This window comes from Oncorhynchus masou, chromosome 10 (genome assembly GCF_036934945.1).
Source record: "Oncorhynchus masou masou isolate Uvic2021 chromosome 10, UVic_Omas_1.1, whole genome shotgun sequence".
NCBI lineage: Eukaryota > Metazoa > Chordata > Actinopteri > Salmoniformes > Salmonidae > Oncorhynchus > Oncorhynchus masou.
In genome coordinates, this window is record NC_088221.1 from 25832751 (window position 1) to 25850506 (window position 17756).

Sequence of the window (17756 nt, forward strand, 5' to 3'; positions counted from 1 at the left end):
ATTTCTAAATAACCCCAAACTTTTGAACAGTAGTGTTTTTATCTTTGAGTGTATTGGAGTGTGCGTGTTGGTGTGGTTAGCCATCCATGAGGTTGGAAATTTCTATGCGACCCCTCACCCATAGCTTGTACTAGAGCTCTGAGGGGGCATTGCTGCTAGTGCTCAGAGAGCCCTGTGGGAGTTGCTTGTTTATATGCTTCCTCCTGCAGTAGAGTAACCTCCATCTGACTATTCACCCTTTACATTTCATATTGCCTCGACTGCTAGTCTGCTCAACTCACCTCAGAAATGGTACGCCATAAGAAAGAGTTTTGTTTTCTCTGGTCTAGTATTTCTCAATATGTTCCTCTGGGATCAATAGGGTTGCATATGTTGTTGCAACTCAGCAGTAGCACACCATATTCAACTAGTCAACTAATCATCATGCCCTTCACTACACAGAACATTTGTTTTAAATAGTTTTAAATCAACAATGACAGTGTTAAATGTAACACCGGGCCAGTGTCTATACGGTCCACACATTTTGAGTGTTAACACCATGCCTAGTACTGACACTGTTACACTTTGTCAGTGTTATTCAATAACAGCTTATATTGTACTTTTAACACTATGAGGTGTATATAGTTTGTACCAATGGTGTTATGCAATAAGACCTTATATTATTTTTGTATCATCAAACCAAGAGGTCCGTATCTCTTGACAAGGTCACTCAGTGTTGAGTTAAAGTTCAGTCAAAATCATGTTTTTCACGACATTTGATGATATTTGAAGGAAACCAGATCAAAGTATGATGACAAAGTACGAAAAATAACTGTTGCTTTGACATTGATAAAGTTTGATCATAAAGTTACTCGTCCCCTCCACATGTCAAACACTTGGATTCATTATTAAGGGGACAAGATGACATCACTTTAACTCTCATTTTAAAACCTCTTAAGGATCTGTCACTTTTTTTCAAATTTTTGCCCAAAATGACATACCCAAATCATCTAACTGCTTGTAACTCAGGCCCTGAAGCAAGGAACTGTATATTCTTGGTACCGTTTGAAAGGAAAGGTTTAAGTTTGTGGAAATGTGAAAGGAATGTAGGAGAATATAACACAATAGATCTGGTAAAAGATAATACAAAGAATAAAACAACTGTTCTTTTGTATTTTTTGCAGTGTATGGGAAAGGTTTTAGACTGATCCAATGAATCACTGTATTTATGTTAAAAATGTTGTATCAAGACTTCCCACGTGCCAAATTTGTTTATTAATAACTTTTCATGTTCAAAACTGTTCACTCTCCCCAAACAATATCAGATATGGATATGTCCTGGTAAATGTTCTTGTTACTTACAACCTCATGCTAATCGCATTAGCCTATGTTAGCTAATGCGATTCAGAAGAAGTTTTAATACACCAATGGTAACATGATATTATCTTAACTCATTAAAATACGTACTGCCTCGTAACAAACATCGGAGAAGGCGTGTTTTCAGAGGTGCGTGTTTATATACTAGCTAGATAGCTACTCTACTGGTGCCACTCAGTGTGAAGACATCTTGAATAAAGAACTGCAACAGTGACATTATTTATATTTTCCCTCTGAATTGCCACACAGCAAATTGGTCAGTATTACCTAGAGCATGTTGTAATTGACATTTGTTTGATAAAAACAGTAGGAATGTAAGGGTTTTCCTGTGGTGAAGTAGAGGAGGACCAAAACGCTGCGTGGTTATATTGATTCATGTTTAATTAAAACTTCTTGATACTACCCATCCCGTATCCGGGATCGTGAATACAGCCTCAGGCTCATTAGCATAACGCAACGTTAACGATTTCTGAAAATCGCAAATGAAATGAAAATAATATGCCTGCTCTCAAGCTTAGCCTTTTCTTAACAACACTGTCATCTCAGATTTTCAAAATATGCTTTTGAACCATAGCAAATCAAGCATTTGTGTAAGAGTATTGCAAGCTAGCTTAGCATTTTGCGTAGTATTTAGCACGCAACATTTTCACAAAAACCAGATAACCAAATAAATAAAATAATTTACCTTTGAAGAACTTCGGATGTTTTCAATGAGGAGACTCTCAGTTACATAGCAAATGTTCAGTTTTTCCTGAAAGAATCTTTGTGTAGGAGAAATCGCTCCATTTTGTACATCACATTTGGCTACCGAAACGAACCGAAAATTCCGTCACCAAAACGTCAAACTTTTTCCAAATTAACTCCATAATATCGACCGAAACATGGCAAACGTTGTTTGGAATCAATCCTCAAGGTGTTTTTTTCACATATCTCTTCATTGATATATCGTTCGTGGAAGCCTGCTTTCGTCTCAGAATCCCATGGAAAAATACCAGCAGCTGAAAATGACGCACCAATTTCGAAGGAGGACACCGGGCGGACACCTGGCAAATGTAGTCTCTTATGGTCAATCTTCCAATGATATGCCTACAAATACGTCACAATGCTGCAGACACCTTGGGGAAACGATAGATAGGGCAGGCTCATTCCTGTTGCATTCACAGTCATATAAGGAGGCAATGGAAAAAAGAGCCTCAAAAATCCTGCTCATTTCCTGGTTGCAGTTTTATCTTGGTTTTGCCTGTAGCTCCTGTTCTGGGGCACTCACAGACAATATCTTTGCAGTTCTGGAAACTTTAGAGTGTTTTCTTTCCAAAGCTATCAATTATATGCATAGTCGAGCATCTTTTGGTGACAAAATATCTTGTTTAAAACAGGAACGTTTTTCATCCAAAAATGAAATAGCGCCCCGGAGTTTCAAGAGGTTAAAACAGATAAACATGAACACTACAAAAACAACAAACGTGGAAAACCAAAAACAGCCCTATCTGGTGCAAAACACAGAGACAGGAACAAACACACAGTGAAACCCAGGCTACCAAAATATGGTTCCCAATCAGAGACAATGACTAACACCTGCATATGATTGAGAACCATATCAGGCCTAACATAGAAATGGACAAACCAGACACACAACATAGAATGCCCACCCAGCTCACGTCCTGACCAACACTAAAACAAGGAAAACACACACGAACGATGGTCAGAACGTGACAGTACCCCCCCCCCTCAAGGTGCGGACTCCGAACGCACAACCTAAACCTATAGGGGAGGGTCTGGGTGGGCATCTGTCCGCGGTGGCGGCTCTGGTGCTGGACGTGGCCCCCACTTCACCGTAGTCCTCCCCCACCTTGTCCGCTTCTGTGACCTCCTAGCCACGGCAACCCTACTAAATAACACGGGACAGAGGGGCAGCTCGGGACAGAGGGGCAGCTCGGGACAGAGGGGCAGCTCGGGACAGAGGAAGCTCAGGCAGGTTGATGAATCGAGCAGATTCTGGCTGGCTGGTGGTTCTGGCACATCCTGGCTGGCTGGCGGTTCCGGCAGATCCTGGCTGGCTGGCGGTTCCGGCAGATCCTGGCTGACTGGCGGTTCCGGCAGATCCTGGCGGAATGGCGGATCCTGGTTGACTGGCGGATCCTGGCTGACTGGCGGATCTGGAAGATCCTGGCTGACTGGCGGATCCTGGCTGACTGGCGGATCCTGGCTGACTGGCAGTTCTGGCAGATCCTGGCTGAATGGCGGATCCTGGCTGACTGGCAGTTCTGGCGGATCCTGGCTGAATGGCAGATCTGGAAGATCCTGGCAGACTGGCAGTTCTGGCAGATCCTGGCTGAATGGCGGATCCTGGCTGAATGGTAGTTCTGGCGGATCCTGGCTGAATGGCGGATCCTGGCTGACTGGCAGTTCTGGCAGATCCTGGCTGACTGGCGGATCTGGAAAATCCTGGCTGACTGGCGGATCCTGGCTGACTGGAAGATCCTGGCTGAATGGCGGATCCTGGCTGACTGGCAGTTCTGGCAGATCCTGGCGGATCCTGGCTGAATGGCGGCTCCTGGCTGAATGGCGGATCCTGGCTGACTGGCGGATCTGGAAGATCCTGGCAGACTGGCAGTTCTGGCGGATCCTGGCTGAATGGTAGTTCTGGCGGATCCTGGCTGACTGGCAGTTCTGGCAGATCCTGGCTGACTGGCGGATCTGGAAGATCCTGGCTGACTGGCGGATCCTGGCTGACTGGCAGATCCTGGCTGAATGGCGGATCCTGGCTGAATGGCGGATCTGGAAGAGTCTGGCTGACTGGCAGATCTGGAAGAGTCTGGCTGACTGGCAGATCTGGAAGAGTCTGGCTGACTGGCAGACTGACGGCACTGGGCAGACTGACGGCACTGGTGGCGCTGGGCAGACTGGTGGCACTGGGCAGACTGACGGCACTGGGCAGACTGGCGGCACTGGGCAGACTGGTGGCACTGGGTAGACTGGCGGCGCTGGGCAGACTGACAGCGCTGGGCAGACTGGCGGCACTGGGCAGACTGGTGGCACTGGGCAGACTGGCGGCACTGACGGCGCTGGGCAGACTGACGGCACTGGCGGCGCTGGGCAGACTGGTGGCACTGGGCAGACTAGCGGCACTGACGGCGCTGGGAAGACGGGTAGCTCAGGCGGCGCTGGGCAGACGGGTAGCTCAGGCGGCGCTGGGCAGAAGGGTAGCTCAGGCGGCGCTGGGCAGACGGGTAGCTCAGGCAGTGCTGAACAGAGAAGCTCTGGCGCCTCTGGACTGAGGGGCGTAAACTCTGGTAGCGCCGGACAGGCGGGAGCACCTGTGTTGATGGAACGGAAAGGCAGCCTAGTGCGGGGTCCCAGCACTGGTGGTACCGGGCTGGGGACACACACCTGAGGGCGAATGCCTTGCATACTACGCCAAAGCAACTCCTCTCTCTCTTCACACTCCCCCAATTCTATTAACACCTCCTCGAGTGTCTCTTCATCTCCCATCCGTTCACTCTCCTCCATTCTGTCCAATAACTCCTCGACCCTCTCAGACTCAGCCCTCAGCTTCGCCGATAGCTCTGAATACATCCATGGCTCCTTACGGTTAACAGGGGGAGTTGGCTCAGGTCTGGCTCCTGCCTCTGCCACACTCTCCCTGTGCCCCCTCCCAAGAAATTTTTGGGGGTACCTCTCCGGCTTCCAGCCGCTCTGCCATGCTAGCTTCTCGTAATGCCACCTCTCTGCTTTCGCTGCCTCCAGCTCGGCTTTGGGGCGGCAATATTCCCCTGGCTCTGCCCAGGGTCCTTTCCCGTCAAGGATCTCCTCCCAAGTCCATTCCTCCAAATAGTGCAGCCTCTCCCACTGCTGCTGCTGCTGCTGCTGTTGCTCCTGCTGCTGCTGCTTCTCCTGCTGCTGCTTCTGCTGCTGCCTCTGTTGCTTCTGTTGCTTCTGTTGCTCCTGCTGCACCTGTCGCTTCTCCTGCTGCCTCCGTTTACCACGTCGCTTGGTCCTTGGTTGGTGGGTGATTCTGTAAGGGTTTTCCTGTGGTGAAGTAGAGGAGGACCAAAACACGGCGTGGTTATATTGATTCATGTTTAATTAAAACAGATAAACAAGAACACTACAAAAACAACAAACGTGGAAAACCAAAAACAGCCCTATCTGGTGCAAAACACAGAGACAGGAACAATCACCCACAAACACACAGTGAAACCCAGGCTACCTAAATATGGTTCCCAATCAGAGACAATGACTAACACCTGCCTCTGATTGAGAACCATATCAAACCTAACATAGAAATGGACAAACCAGACACACAACATAGAATGCCCACCCAGCTCACGTCCTGACCAACACTAAAACAAGGAAAACACACACGAACGATGGTCAGAACGTGACAAGGAAAAATGTAGGTGGAGTACAATCTCATTTTCTTCAGATTTTCTTTTTAGAGCTTTGTCACAAAGGACCAGTCTGTCAATGCAATTTAAGTATTAGATGCAATTTCAATGTTTGATTTGCTTATTGTATCACCAAATTAGCTTGAGATGATTTTACTTCAACACTGCATCCAAGTTGATTGACATAAGTGTTTCAAAGAGCTGTAGTTAGCCATGAGAGACACATTACTTTTCTGAATCACTGTTCAGGACATTGCAATAATATTTTCAAGTCTTTATTGCCATGTGCTCTTATGTAAGCATTATAAAAGACCTGATATCTGGCACCAGACATGCTCAAGCTTAACTTAACAGAACAATTGACCACTTAAACTGGTACAACACTTCCACTCACGGGTGGCCAAAAATAACACATTTAATGGCAGGTCTTAACTAAGCCACGCCTCCAACATAATTGCCCAGTGTACCTTGCCTTTTCTAGTGAATTATAGAGTTACCGAACATGACTATATTTGTTAGTCACTAAGTGAGTTCTTACTGTAGGTGAACGTTACTACAATTAAACTGTTGTACATATATAGTACATATATCATAAAGCCTTACTTTGATAGCCATGTCTTACCCCAACCCAGTGGTGCTGGGAACCTACTGGTTTACAGACCACATCAGGCCTGAAAGTTATATTATGCTGGCTTGCAAACCATATGTAATTCCTATTGGAATCCAGACAGTGTTAGGACATCCGACAGTTGGAATTTTATTCACCCACAACCTTTTAGGAACATTAAATTTGGAATAAATCTAAGTAACTGATTGGATTCATTTAGAAAAATCTATGCTATTTATCTTTGTGTAGCATAAGATAATCAATCAATCAATGTGCATGCAAAAACACAGATATTAAAAACAATCCCCTCCAAAAAATCTAATTTTGGTAATAATAGGTGTGGTTTTGATGGGAATAATTTACTCTCCACAGAGTAAAACTGATTCTCTTGCTTCAGCTGCAGAAACCATTTGAAACCACTGAAAAATCAATACTATGTAATTTGCTGTGCATTTGGCCAATTTGCTGTGTAGCTACATCACGTGTGCTAGTGCTGGGCTGGACCAAAAATGTGTAAACCTGAGGCTTCCTGGGGTACTGCAGACTGTACTGAAGATGCTTGATGGTTTACTCCAAATGATTGTACTGTAGATGATTGAGTGTTTATTACAAATTACTGTCCTGTAGATGATTGAGGGTTTATTCCAACACTACTGTACTGTAGATGTTTAAATTAAAGGGATAGCAGAAAAAGGGGAGGAGATAAATGAAAAGTGAATGTAATGAAGCAGTAAATTACTATGTTTTACAGTAAGCTGTGGTGGTGGGGTGCGTGAGGTGTGTAAGACCTTAGAAATAGAATGAATAGAACAGGCTTGGAACCTCTAACCCTGGCAATTTGAATGGTAAACTCATGGGTACACTCGCAATAATTTCCATGGTATTTTGGAATGTTCTAGCAAGTGATGATGGATTGCCATTGTAATATATAATGTTCATTCAAATGATGCTAACTGATGTGGCTAATGCAATGCAAATAATTTTTTGTAATGTCAGTTGAGTTGACTCAACAAATCACAGCACAGATTGAAAGATACATTTCCTGCTTTTACTTCCAGGCATGGGTACACGCAAAATGGTTGCAAGTCCACCCATATCAATCCAAGATGGCATAGCAGTTCAGACGTCTTTTGTCCTCGTCTTGTCCCGTGTATATATATATATATATATATATATATATATATATATATATATATATATATATATATATATATACACACAACTTTTTTCACATACATTTTTTAAATTTTCCATAAACTCATCTTCAAAACACTCTCCTGCAACCCGCCTCACCAATTTATATTTATAAAAAGTATTATTTACCTCAAATCTGTAATCCTCCAAGAAGCTAGCCAGAAACTCCAAGAAGCTAGCCAGAATCTAGCCAGAAGCTAGCCAGGAGCTATCCAGAAGCTAGCCAGAAGCTAGTTCAGAAGCTAGTTGGCTTCTTTACTGGCAAATCGTTAGTATTCAGCTAACCACGGTTTGTGGTCATCAGCTATCCTTTAGCTCGAAAATCTATCGGCAGTTTTGTACGGCGCAGCGCGGCTCGGAACGGAACATACCGGACCAATTTTTCTCTCCATGTCCCTGGATTTCAACCGCTAACTCTGGACATTCATACCTGGATCTCACAGCTAGCTAGCTGCTATCCGTTTGACTATCGGCTTTCGTCGATTCCGGAGCAAACATAAATTATTCCGGAGCTAGCCAGCTGAAGAGTTCCATCAATCACTCCTGGGCTGCAGTCACCTATCCGGACCCATTTTACTGCCTACGTGGAGCCCCACCGGGCCTTCACAACTGGACTGCTGACGTTATCTACCCGAAGGAGTTATCCGGCTGGCTCCTCCGTCGCGACGTTACCTGAACGCCCATCTGCGGCCTGCTAACCGTTAGCTGTCTTATCGGCTGATATCTGAATAGACAATCGGACAATTTATTTATTTATTTTTATTATTATTTATTTTTTCTTCTTGGGCCTCTATAACTATATATATTGTTTTTATTTTTGTTGTTGTTGTGTGATTTGGATGAATCCTCTTTACCACACGGAACCCCACTAATCTACTGACGAAACGCAAGAGGTGGCTAATAACAGACCTCTATCCTATGCTAGCTTGCTACCGATGGCCTGGCTAGCTGTCTAAATCACCGTGACCCCCAACCAACCTCTCCACTCACCGGGCCCTTTTGATCACTCGACTAAGCATGCCTCTCCTTAATGTCAATATGCCTTGTCCATTGCTGTTCTGGTTAGTGTTTATTGGCTTATTTCACTGTAGAGCCTCTAGTCCTGCTCACTATACCTTATCCAACCTATTAGTTCCACCACCCACACATGCAATGACATCTCCTGGTTTCAATGATGTTTCTAGAGACAATATCTCTCTCTTCGTCACTCAATACCTAGGTTTACCTCCACTGTATTCACATCCTACTATACCTTTGTCTGTACATTATACCTTGATGCTATTTTATCGCCCCCAGAAACCTCCTTTTACTCTCTGTTCCAGACGTTCTAGACGACCAATTCTTATTGCTTTTAGCCACACCCTTATTCTACTCCTCCTCTGTTCCTCTGGCGATGTAGAGGTGAATCCCGGCCCTGCAGTACCTAGCTCCACTCCTATTCCCCAGGCGCTCTCTTTTGACGACTTCTGTAACCGTAATAGCCTTGGTTTCATGCATGTTAACATTAGAAGCCCCTCCCTAAGTTTGTTCTATTCACTGCTTTAGCACACTCTGCCAACCCGGATGTTCTAGCTGTGTCTGAATCCTGGCTTAGGAAGACCACCAAAAATTCTGAAATTTTAATTCCAAACTACAACATTTTCAGACAAGATAGAACTGCCAAAGGGTACGGTGTTGAAATCTATTGCAAAGAGCCTGCAGAGTTCTGTCCTACTATCCAGGTCTGTACCCAAACAATTTGAACTTCTACTTTTAAATGCCTTCCTAACCATCTTAAATAAACATGCCCCATTCAAGAGATTTAGAACCAGGAACAGATATAGCCCTTGGTTCTCCCCAGACCTGACTGCCCTTAACCAACACAAAAACATCCTATGGCGTTCTGCATTAGCATCGAACAGCCCCCGTGATATGCAGCTGTTCAGGGAAGCTAGAAACCATTATACACAGGCAGTTAGAAAAGCCAAGGCTAGCTTTTTCAAGCAGAAATTTGCTTCCTGCAACACTAACTCAAAAAAGTTCTGGGACACTGTAAAGTCCATGGAGAATAAGAACTTCTCCTCCCAGCTGTCCACTGCACTGAAGATAGGAAACACTGTCACCACTGATAAATCCATCATAATTGAGAATTTCAATAAGGATTTTTCTACGGCTGGCCATGCTTTCCACCTGGCTACTCCTACCCCAGTCAACAGCACTGCACCCCCCACAGCAACTCGCCCAAGCCTTCCCCATTTGTCCTTCTCCCAAATCCGTTCAGCTGATGTTCTGAAAGAGCTGCAAAATCTGGACCCCTACAAATCAGCCGGGCTAGACAATCTGGACCCTTTCGTTCTAAAATTATCTGCCAAAATTGTTGCCACCCCAATTACTAGCCTGTTCAACCTCTCTTTCGTGTCGTCTGAGATTCCCAAAGATTGGAATGCAGCTGCAGTCATCCCCCTCTTCAAAGGGGGGGACACTCTTGACCCAAACTGCTCTATATCTATCCTACCATGCCTTTCTAAGGTCTTCGAAAACCAAGTCAACAAACAGATTACCGACCATTTCGAATCTCACCATACCTTCTCTGCTATGCAATCTGGTTTCAGAGCTGGTCATGGGTGCACCTCAGCCACGCTCAAGATACTAAACGATATCTTAACCGCCATCGATAAGAAACATTATTGTGCAGCCGTATTCATTGATCTGGCCAAGGCTTTCGACTCTGTCAATCACCACATCCTCATCGGCAGACTCAACAGCCTTGGTTTCTCAAATGATTGCCTCGCCTGGTTCACCAACTACTTCTCTGATAGGGTCCAGTGTGTCAAATCGGAGGGTCTGCTGTCCGGACCTCTGGCAGTCTCTATGGGGGTGCCACAGGGTTCAGTTCTTGGACCGACTCTCTTCTCTGTATACATAAATGAGGTCGCTCTCGCTGCTGGTGAGTCTCTGATCCACCTCTACGCAGACAACACCATTCTGTATACTTCTGGCCCTTCTTTGGACACTGTGTTAACAACCCTCCAGGCAAGCTTCAATGTCATACAACTCTCCTTCCGTGGCCTCCAATTGCTCTTAAATACAAGTAAAACTAAATGCATGCTCTTCAACCGATCGCTACCCGCACCTACCCGCCTGTCCAACATCACTACTCTGGACGGCTCTGACTTAGAATACGTGGACAACTACAAATACTTAGGTGTCTGGTTAGACTGTAAACTCTTGCTTCCTATTTCGCAACAAAGCATCCTTCACTCATGCTGCCAAACATACCCTTGTAAAACTGACCATCCTACAATCCTCGACTTTGGCGATGTCATTTACAAAATAGCCTCCAATACCCTACTCAACAAATTGGATGCAGTCTATCACAGTGCAATCCGTTTTGTCACCAAAGCCCCATATACTACCCACCATTGTGACCTGTACGCTCTCGTTGGCTGGCCCTCGCTTCAAACTCGTCGCCAAACCCACTGGCTCCATGTCATCTACAAGAACCTGCTAGGTAAAGTCCCCCCTTTTCTCAGCTCGCTGGTCACCATAGCATCTCCCACCTGTAGCACACGCTCCAGCAGGTATATCTCTCTAGTCACCCCCAAAACCAATTCTTTCTTTGGCCACCTCTCCTTCCAGTTCTCTGCTGCCAATGACTGGAACGAACTACAAAAATCTCTGAAACTGGAAACACTTATCTCCCTCACTGGCTTTAAGCACCAACTGTCAGAGCAGCTCACAGATTACTGCACCTGTACATAGCCCACCTATAATTTAGCCCAAACAACTACCTCTTTCCCTACTGTATTTAATTTATTTATTTATTTTGCTCTACTTTGCACATTCTTCCATTGCAAATCTACCATTCCAGTGTTTTACTTGCTATATTGTATTTACTTTGCCACCATGGCCTTTTTTTGCCTTTACCTCCCTTATCTCACCTCATTTGCTCACATCGTGTATAGACTTGTTTATACTGTATTATTGACTATATGTTTGTTTTACTCCATGTGTAACTCTGTGTCGTTGTATGTGTCGAACTGCTTTGCTTTATCTTGGCCAGGTCGCAAATGTAAATGAGAACTGGTTCTCAACTTGCCTACCTGGTTAAATAAAGGTGAAATAATAAAATAAATAAAAAATAAGGCGGTTATTTACTTGGAGACATTTTTCATTTTATTTCTATGTGTTACAGGGTTGCAGTAATCCGGTGTGTTCCCGTGCACTCCCTCCCTCTAGCCCTACCTCAGTCAGCAGTTTGCCCTGCGTACAGTGGAGCAGGAGCACAGATAAAACATCAAAGACAAAGCTCTGACAATGCAAGGCCACCCGAGGCCTTGTAAAACCAATACTATAGGGTGCTGAAAGGCCCTCCGACAATTACAACCTTATTAGGCTAATCATAATGTATAATATAATAATAATAATAATACAATCCAGGAGGACAGCTTAGCTATAACACTGTAGCTCGCCAAGGAGACGAGACACTAACGCATATGGATAAGACAGGATGAGGGGAAGAGAAGAGATAAGTAAAATAAAAGTTTGGGAAAGATGAAACGGCGAGTATGACTAAAAATGAGAAGAAAGTGAAGAAAGAGTTCAGGAAAAAAGTGCTGACCTTGAACATGCAAGTGGGGTTGATTGAAGTAGAGGCTTTGTTTATAGTATAGGTACCAGTTTATTTTTTATTGCTCTCTTCTTCTTCCAATGTTTCCAGTGTTCTATACGTATCTCCATTCATCCGACCCCTTTCACCCCATCCCCCCTCCCACAAGGAGCGAAAGAGAGAGAGCGAGGTACCAAGAGTGAGAAAGAGAGAGAGAGGCAGGCACAAATAGTGGGCCCTACATTGCACTGCGGCCCCATGCAAGGCTAGCCCTGCTGCAGCACTACAATAATCTGCAGTGCTCACAGCAACAACACTGCAAACCTGAACCATGTTGCTAGCTAATAGCTCTAATACTGGCCTTAGGATATGCTTTAGGTTTCATCCAATCTCTGCCTTTTCTTCTTCACTTTAAAGGATATATTTAGCCTAAATCCTGAGTGTTTAGAGTTTTGGTTGGAGGAGGGTTAAGTCTCCACAGAGGCGTGTTGTTGGGTTAATCTCCCTGAGTGTGATGTTATTGATTATCTATCATGATTCTTTATCCACTAAGCCCTGGGGGTAGGGACATGATCAGATTTGACTTTGGAATATGAGATACTGGAATATGAGATACTGCTGAGTGAGAGAAATCATAGGCCTTTGCCAAAGTCTTTGTCTCCCTATCGCCACCCTATTTTCAGGCATAGACATTGCAGGGGTCTATGTGTAAGGTCACAGTCTTTCACACACACACACACACAATGCTGTGATAATGTGTGGATGAGGATGTGACATTAACGTAATGACGTGATTGTGTTTACTGCTGTGACATACACACACTGCCTAGCTCAGAGTGAAGGGCAATATGTGTCTTTCTGTTAAATTCACTCTCATTTCACATCCATCTGGAATTCTATTATTATACTGAACAAAAATATAAACACAACATGGAAATTGTTGGTCCCATGTTTCATGAGATGAAATAAAAGATCCCAGAAATGTTCCCTACGCACAAAAGCTTATTCTCTCAAATGTGTTTACATCCCTGTTAGTTAGCATTGCTCCTTTGCCAAGATAATCCATCCACAGGTGCGGCATAAAAAGAAGTTGATTAAACAGCATGGTCATTACAAAGGTGCACCTTGTGCTGGAGGCAAATAAAACTCCACTCCACATTGTTTTACAGAATTTGTTAGTACGTCTAACCAGCCTCACAACCGTAGACCATGTGTAACCACGTCAGCCCAGGACCTCCACATCTGGCTTCTTCACCTGCAGGATGATCTGAGACCAGTCACCCAGACAGTTGATGAAACTGCGGGTTTACACATCTGAAAATGGTCTGCACAAACTTGCAGAACCCGTCTCAGGGAAGCTCATCTGCATGCTCATCGTCCTCACCAGGGTCTTGACCTGACTGCACTTTGGCGTCGTAACCGACTTCAATGGGCAAATGCTCACTTTCGATGAGGCAAATGGTGGTCACACCAGATACTGACTGGTTTTCTGATCTACGCCCCTAGCATGTTGAGGTATCTGTGACCAACACATGCATATCTGTATTCCCAGTCATGTGAAATCCATAGATTAGTGCCTAATGAATTAATTTCAATTGACTGATTTCCTTATACACTGAGTATATACCACATTAAGAGCACCTGCTCTTTCCATGACATAGACTGACCAGGTGAATCCAGGTGAAAGCTATGATCCCTTATTGATGTCACTTGTTAAATCCACTTCAATTAGTGTAGCTGAAGGGGAGGAGACAGGTTAAAGAAGGATTTTTAAGCCTTGAACCAACTGAGAAATGAATTGTGTATGTGTGCCATTCAGTGGGTGACAATTGAAGAGCCTTTGAACAGGGTATGGTAGTCGCTGCCAGGTGCACTGGTTTGTGTCAAGAACTGCAACGCTGCTGGGTTTTTCACGCTCAACAATTTCCATGGTGTATCAAGAATTGTCCAGTGTATGAACTGTAACTCAGTAAAATCTTTGAAATTATTACATGTTGCATTTATACAGTATTTATGTTCACTACAGTTATTTACAGAGCTGTCCATGGTGCTGAAAGCATAAGCTTCCTGTGTTTGTGACTGAGGAAATAATAGATTCACCTTTTTTACGTGCTAATGCCTGGCTTACTGTTCATCATCAAATGCCGCTCAAAGATTTATCTAATGAAGAGCACATTGAGAGTCACATCATTTGAGCAAGAGTCCTACACACACACGCACGCACATGCATGCATGCACGCACACACACACACACGCACAGCATAACTATCTCATCTGCGGAGGGGATTGACAAGATCTATGATTGGGTGCAGTGTGTTGAGCCATGACGGTTAGCCCGCGGCGGGCACTAACGTGCCTAGCGCTCCCCACTTCCCCAAACAAGCTTTGAGTGATTCACCGGAACCACCGGCTAATTACCGTAGCCGCATGGGGACCGGGAGCGGCGTGGAGAACTAGGAGACACACTCGCTAACAGGTGTCAGCTCCACAATACACCATATAGTGACAGCGGGCTTATCGTAAATCTGTTGAGACGAGGAGCCCAGGGAATATACCTAGGAAATATGTGTGCGAGAATAGGAAGGCCCCTGGAATATGTCTGAGACAATAGGTCAATGGAATACATTGTGTACTGTATGAAGGGTTGCATCGGTACAGTAGGTGTACAGTACCATTCAAAGGTTTGGAGACACCTACTCATTCAAGGGTTTTTCTTTATTTTTACTATTTTCTACATTGTAGAATAATAGTGAAGACATCAAAACTATGAAATAACACATTTGGAATCATGTAGTAACCAAAAAAGTGTTAAAACAAATATAAATAGATTTTAGATTTTAGAGTAGCCACCCTTTGCCTTGATGACAGCTTTGCACACTCTTGGCATTCTTTCAACCAGCTTCACAAGGATTTATTTTCCAACAGCCTTTTTGGCTGCTTTTCCTTCAATCTGCAGTTCAACTCATCCCAAACCATCTCAACTGGGTTGAGATCGAGTGATTGTGGAGGCCAGGACATCTGATGCAGCACTCTATCACTCTCCTTCTTGGTCAAATAGCCCTCACACAGCCTGGATGTGTGTTGGTTCATTGTCCTGTTGAAAAACAAATCATAGTCCCACTAAGCCCAAACCAGATGGGATGGTGTATCGCTGCAGAATGCTGTGGTAGCCATGATGGTTAAGTGTGCCTTGAATTCTAAATAAATCACGGACAGTGTCACCAGTAAAACATCCCGACACCATAAAACCTTCTCCTCCATGCTTCACGGTGGGAACCACACATGCAGAGATCCTCCGTTCACCTACTCTGAGTCTAACAAAGACACGGCAGTTTGGACCAAAGGACAGATTTCCACCAGTCTAATGTCCATTGCTCGTGTTTCTTGAACTCTGTAAAGCATTTATTTGGGCTGCAATCTGAGGTGCAGTTAACTCTAATGAACTTATCCTCTGCAGCAGAAGTAACTCTGGGTCTTTCCTTTCCTGTGGCGGTTGTCACGTCCTGACCTTAGTTCATTTGTTATGTCTCTATTTTGGTTTGGTCAGGGCGTGAGTTGGGGTGGGCATTCTATGTTTTTTATTCTATGTTTTGTGTAACTTGTGTGCTTGTCTGTGGGTTACGTGTTTCCCATTTCGTGGGTTTTTCTGGACAGTTTAAGTCCCCGTGTTCGGGGCATTTGTTTTGTTGTGCGCCCTGTGTTTTCGTGGGGTTGGCTTATGTTCGCCATTTTGTCCCTTAAATATAGCACTACCCTGAACTCTCTGCGTCCTGCGCCTGACTTCTCAACCACTACACCCAGTACGTTACAGCGGACCTCATGAGAGCCAGTTTGATCATAGAGCTTGATGGTTTTTGCGACTGCACTTGAAGAAACTTTCAAAGTTCTTGATATTTTCAGAATTGACTGACCTTTATGTCTTAAAGTAATGATGGACTGACATTTCTATTTGCTTATTTGAGCTGTTCTTGCCATAATATAGACTTGTTTTTTTACCAAATAGGGCTGTCTTCTGTATATCACTCCTAGCTTGTCTCAACACAACTGGTTGGCTCAAATGCATTAAGGAAAGAAATTAAACAAATGGACTTTTACCATGGCACACCTGTTAATTGAAATGCATTACAGGTCATGAAGATGGTTGAGAGAATGCCAAGAGTGTGCAAAGTTGTCATCAAGGCAAAGGGGGGCTACTTATAATATTAAATTATATTTTGATTTGTTTAACATTTGATTTGTTTACTACATGATTCCATATATGTTATTTCATAGTTTTGATGTCTTCATTATTATTTAATACAATGTAGAAAAGAGTCCAAATAAAGACAATCCCTGGAATGAGCAGGTGTGTCCAAACTTTTGGCTCGTACTGTACGTATGGAATACATTTAAGACAATATGGAATATGTGAGAGACAATATGTACAGTAGAACTGAGGAATATGTGAGAGAGAATAGGAAGGCTTATAGAATACAAGAGAGGCCTGTGGCATACTGTACTTTACGTCTTAGAGAGAGAGAGGACCTCTCCCACCAACGCCCTTATTAATTGGAAGCTGGATACCAGGAAGTCTGATCAATTCAAGTAAATCAATTGCAATAGAGGTCATGGATGGTGTGTGTGTGTGCGTGAGTGTGCGTTTGTGTGTGCATCCATACATTACTGTGTGTGTGTGTGTGTGTGTGTGTGTGTGTGTGTGTGTGTGTGTGTGTGTGTGTGTGTGTGTGTGTGTGTGTGTGTGTGTGTGTGTGTGTGTGTGTGTGTGTGAGTGAGTGAGTGTGTGTGTGTGCCATCAATGGCAACCCAATTTTAACCCATCAATATGCTTTCTCCCTCCACCTTCTCCATCCCATCCCTCTCTGAATCCCTAGATGGTATATAAGCCCTGGCTGTGCTCACAGTACTTCCAGACCACACAGATGCACTGCAGTAAGAGGATCCCGTGTGGCCAGTACTGTCTGGAGGTGCAGCAGAGGTGTCCCTTCATCCTTCCTGACAACGACGATCTCATCCACGGAGGAAGCCCCAGTTTTATATGCACAGGTACAGCCTGTTATACTGTATGATACACAGGTTATATGCACAGGAAAATAATATGAAGATATTGGAGAATAGTCCCAGTTAAAAAGTCTTAAGGCTTGAATCCTGCAAACGGGATCGATATGACAACAGCCAGTGAAAGTGCAGGGCGCCAAATTCAAAACAACAGAAATGTCATTATTTAAATTCCTCAAACATAGAAGTATTTTACACCATTTTAAAGATAAACTTGTTGTTTATCCCACCACAGTGTCCGATTTCCAAAAGGCTTTACAACGAAAGCACACCAAACGATTATGTTAGGTCTGCACCAAGTCACAGAAAAACAGCCATTTTTCCAGCCAAAGAGAGGAGTCACAAAAAACAGAAATAGAGATAAAATGAATCACTCACCTTTGATGATCTTCATCAGATGACACTCATAGGACTTCATGTTACACAATACATGTATGTTTTCTTCGATAAAGTTCATATTTACAGTGGGGCAAAAAAGTATTTAGTCTGCCACCAATTGTGCAAGTTCTCCCACTTACAAAGATGAGAGAGGCCTGTAATTTTCATCATAGGTACACTTCAACTATGAC

The 17756-nt window shown here is 44.1% G+C and overlaps 1 protein-coding gene across 1 annotated transcript in view; it reads left to right on the top strand.

Annotated features, from left to right (window-relative positions):
• The window catches only part of LOC135547411 (NALCN channel auxiliary factor 1-like), a 173495-nt gene that overhangs the window by 145128 nt on the left and 10611 nt on the right, over positions 1-17756 (top strand). Inside the window, exon 2 of the mRNA XM_064976415.1 lies at positions 17004-17175. Within this exon, the coding sequence (XP_064832487.1) occupies positions 17004-17175 (172 nt within the window). The remainder of the gene's footprint in view (positions 1-17003; positions 17176-17756) is intronic.